We start from the raw sequence: 4,257 nt of genomic DNA on the forward strand, positions 1-4,257 counted from the left end.
TCACAAGTTTCATTCTTGCTTGCAAAAGAAGGCAAGGCAGAAAAGGAAAGCTGCCTTAGCTTTTTTGAGTTTGACAGTGAGCAATGGATTGGGAAATAAAGGAGCAACATCCTCTTCCTTATCAAGTCCTACTCAGAGAACACAGAAAATGCCATGGAATCATAGCAATGTGCTTACTTAGCTCATTTAAGAACCAATTAGAAATGTTACACAACAATGTAAATTCATGTAATGCTACTGAACTGTACACTTAAAAATGGTTAAAGTGGTACCACAATTTTACATTTTTAAACTTTTTAAAAAAATAACATATCAGAAGTGAGGAGTGGGAAGAGTAGAAAACCACTGCCTGGTAAATTGTGGCCTAGATATGCAGGAAAAAGAATGACCATATTGGGTAATGGCATATAGTGGAATTAACACTATAAAGCATTGTAACAGCCTGGGCTTTGGAGTTAGACTCCTTGGGTTTGTATTAGCTGGATGATATGCGGAAAATTGCTTAGATTCTTCTGAGCCTAGGTTTCCTCATCTGTAAAATGGGAAGAAAGTCCTTGTGGTCTGCAGTCCTCATAGTGCTTTAAAGATCACCATCAATTCTTTGTCTTCCTTCCCTTCCCTTAAATCTGGCTGGCCCGGTGACTGCTTAACCAATAAAAAATAACAAAGTTATGTTGTGCTAATTCTGAGCCTACACTTTAAGAAAGTTTCTAAGCTTCTGCTTTTGAATATCCCTACTGCTACCATTTAATACATCCAGCTATCATGCTACAGAAACCATATGAAGAACCAAGTGGAGAGGAGAGGCACTGAGATTACTGGGAGAGCATGCAGAGGGAGAGAGCCAGCCATCCCACAATCCCAGCTGAATTCCAGATGGTTCCAGCTCCAGTCAATATCTGACGCAATTTCATGAGAGACTCCAAGCAAGATCAGATGGGCCCGGAACTGTGACAGATAATAAAATGGTTGTTGTTTTAGGTTACTATGTTTTGGGGTAGTTTATTATGCAACAATGGATAATTGAAACATTCTTTAGTTCAGGGTCCTTGGGATCAGAGCTGTGCTTTGGAATTGAGAATGTGTGGGAGTTTAGAACTGAATACAGTATATATGCCATATGTATATAATACCTCCAACAGGGCCTATGGCATAACCAAACACATTAATATTTCTGCCACAAAACGCATGACTATAAAGTGGGAAAACTAAGGAGTATAAAAGTCTTACGACAGTTCGTGTCAGGTTTGGCTGCCAAATGAATCTTAGTGTCAAGAAAAAAATCTTTTTAATTTTCAAAATTATGGACAAGAGATTGTAGACCTGTACTTATCTCAAAGGGTTGCTGTAAGGACTAAACAATATGTGTAAAACAACTAAAACAGTGCCTAGCACGCAGTAAATACTGTTATTATTGATCCTACTATTGAGAATTCTAGGAATTGGGGATCCAGGTTATTTTAGTGCCTGACCTGGTCGTAGTCCTCAGGGCCAAAGGGCGCATCCTGCTGTAAAATATGGTGCAGCTGAGCCTTCACCCGGTGCTGGCAGCTGCTCAAGGAATCCCCATCGCTGTCCAGTAGCCCATTCATGTTGGCACTGTTCACCATTTACACTAAAATGAGTGTCAGCTCCTCTTCTACAGCCAGAAGGCCCTAAAGAGAAAGCACAAGGTCTATTTGTTTCCCTTGCAGGTTAGCAGGTTAGTATCCCTAGGCCTAGATGTTCCCAGGGATCGAATGGGACCTGGTTGAAGAGATGGGGCCTACAATCACTGATTATTCTCAGCTCATTCTCAGTAGTACAAAATGGGTCCAATACATGCAGAAACTTCTGAGTTGGCCTACAAGCACCCTGAAATGCTCCAACTGGTTCTCCAAACTCTGCTTCTCTACCTAATGGAAACTGGGACTATAGAACTGTAGTATGCACCTTGGCGAAGGCAGCAGCAGTCATCTGAACACGACCCTCATCAGAGGCATAGATCTTGAGGTCGTGGCGGAAAGTGCTATGGAGACGAAGCAGCCCACAACCAGGGAAGCCAGCATAGTCACCTGGGGACAAAGCGGGGGACCAGGAATGGACTGCTATAAATACTCACGGAAGAAAAAATATTCATTTCCCCACTGTCTCTGTCACTTCATTTTCCCCAACTTACTCTCTAATCATTTTTATCCCGGCCCTGTTGTGTTTACTCCCCAAAACACTCACCCTGTCCTCCAGGGTACATGCAGCGAAAAGCTTGCCCCAGCTTCTCAGTCTGAACAGGGCCAGCTAGAGTCAGTTCTCCATTCCACTTCAGCACCAGCAACAGGGATGGGGCCAGAGCCTCACTCTGTGGATATGAGGGAATAAGCGGCAGTGAATGGTCTAGATCTAAGAAAAGTAGTGGGAACATCTAAATGTTAGGTCTTCTGAAGAGGCCAGAGAGGTAATTTGAGGTATAGGTCATCTACAGGCTCAAGTAAAAGACATCTGGTGGGGAGAGAAGATAGACAAAAAAAAATAAAAAGAACACAAGATCTGAGAGGTAATGGTAAGGGGGACTACATCTTACCTTGCCCCTCATTAGACGCTTTTACTCCATGAGGGTAGTAAGTCAATTGTACCTTCCAGTTTATACCTGAGAAGTGACCATACCTGCAGGATAAAGTCACAGTTTATTTTCTGTTCCAGCACCCCAACTCTCACTGTTATTGGCTCCCTTTTGCTATCCCCTTTCTCACATCTCCAATACAGACTTCAGCTGCCTAGTTTTCCAGTCTTCTCCTCGATCTCACCACCTGGTTCTTTCTCCAGTTCAGCCAACAACAGCCTTGTGATATCCAGCACCTCCTAGAGGAAATAAGGTATCCATGCAGAAGGCCAAGTCCTAGACAGTTACCTTTTGATCCCAGTCTTTTATCAAGACTCCCAATGCCATACCCTCTCTCTCTCTCATAGCACTGCTCCTCCTGGCCAGATTCACTACCTTACCTGGAGCTGCTCAGGTCGCTTGAGTTTTAATTTCCCTGTCTTGTAGCCACCATGTTTTTCAGAGCAAAAAACCTGAAGAAATAATGAGAAGTTTCAGTGTGGGATGAGACAGTCAAAGCCTCTAGGAGTTGCGCCCCATGCAGTCTTCCTCACGAAAACCTATTTGTGTAAATTAGGACACTCTTCCTACCTTGGGTGTTTCACTTCCATCTTCATCTTCTGCTTGGGAGTACGATCCCCATGACGAATAATTGCAATGACACGACAAAGTTCCATCCTAAGATCATAAATGTTATCAGAGCCTCTCCCACACCCCCATCCCACCTCCTGTCATCACATTACTTGACATGTCAAAAAATAGAGGGGCTGAGCAGGGCTCGTGCCTGTGATCTCAGCACTTTGGGAGGCTGAGGTGGGAGGATCACTTAGGCCCAGCAGAAACATATGGTGAGCATAAGCAACATAAGGTCAGCCTGTCTATAAAAAAGTTAAAAGAAAAAAAATTATCCAGGCATGGTGGCATACGCCTGTGGTCCCAGCTATTTGGGAGGCTGAGGTGGGAGGATCACTTGAGCCCAGGAGGTAGAGGTTGCAGTGAACCATGCGTGTACCACCGCACTCCAGCCTGGGAGACGAGCCAGACCCTGTAAAAAAAAAAAAAAAAAAAAGAAAAAAGAAAAAGAATAGGAAACTGTGATTAGGAATATAAATGGAGGCTGGGCATAGGGGCTCATGCCTGTAATCCCAGCACACTGGAAGGCCAAGGCGGGTGGATCACTTGAGCTCAGGAGTTCAGGATCAGCCTGGTCACATGGTGAAACCCTGTCTCTACTAAAAACACAAAAATTAGTCAGATGTGCTCACCTGAACCCAGGAGGTTGAGGTTGCTGTGGGCCGAGATCATGCCACTGCACTCCAGCCTGGGCAACACAGCGAGACTCTGTCTCAAAAAAAAAAGGGCGGGGAATATAAGTGGAGTTAAGAAGACTGTGTATAAGAGGCCCAGGCTCCGTTAGTCAAATAGTGTGGGGTCAGGAAGTAACCAGTAGCCTGGCTGAAGGGGTCCCATGGGTCTTAAGTAATATTTATTGAGGGCACCCTACATTCTAAGTATTATATCAGAACATTAAGGCCAGGCACACTGGTTTACACCTATAATTCCAGCGTTTTGGGAGGCTGAGGAGGATGGATCACTTGAGTCCAGGAGTTCGAGACCAGCTTGGGCAACATGTCAAAACCCAGTTTCTACAAAAAAATACAAAAATTAGGCAGGCATGGTGG

General features: G+C 44.2%; 1 protein-coding gene across 1 annotated transcript in view; it reads right to left on the reverse strand.

Annotated features, from left to right (window-relative positions):
- The window catches only part of LOC105537371 (inositol hexakisphosphate and diphosphoinositol-pentakisphosphate kinase 1-like), a 12,867-nt gene extending 9,615 nt beyond the window's left edge, over positions 1–3,252 (reverse strand). Inside the window, 8 exon segments of the mRNA XM_011976944.1 lie at positions 1,473–1,655; positions 1,933–2,054; positions 2,212–2,333; positions 2,548–2,640; positions 2,727–2,751; positions 2,754–2,835; positions 2,977–3,068; positions 3,165–3,252. Coding sequence (XP_011832334.1) covers positions 1,473–1,655; positions 1,933–2,054; positions 2,212–2,333; positions 2,548–2,640; positions 2,727–2,751; positions 2,754–2,835; positions 2,977–3,068; positions 3,165–3,252 — 807 coding nt within the window.
- Positions 3,253–4,257: the final 1,005 nt, after the last annotated feature.

Source organism: Mandrillus leucophaeus, unplaced genomic scaffold (genome assembly GCF_000951045.1).
Source record: "Mandrillus leucophaeus isolate KB7577 unplaced genomic scaffold, Mleu.le_1.0 Scaffold1712, whole genome shotgun sequence".
Taxonomy (NCBI): domain Eukaryota; kingdom Metazoa; phylum Chordata; class Mammalia; order Primates; family Cercopithecidae; genus Mandrillus; species Mandrillus leucophaeus.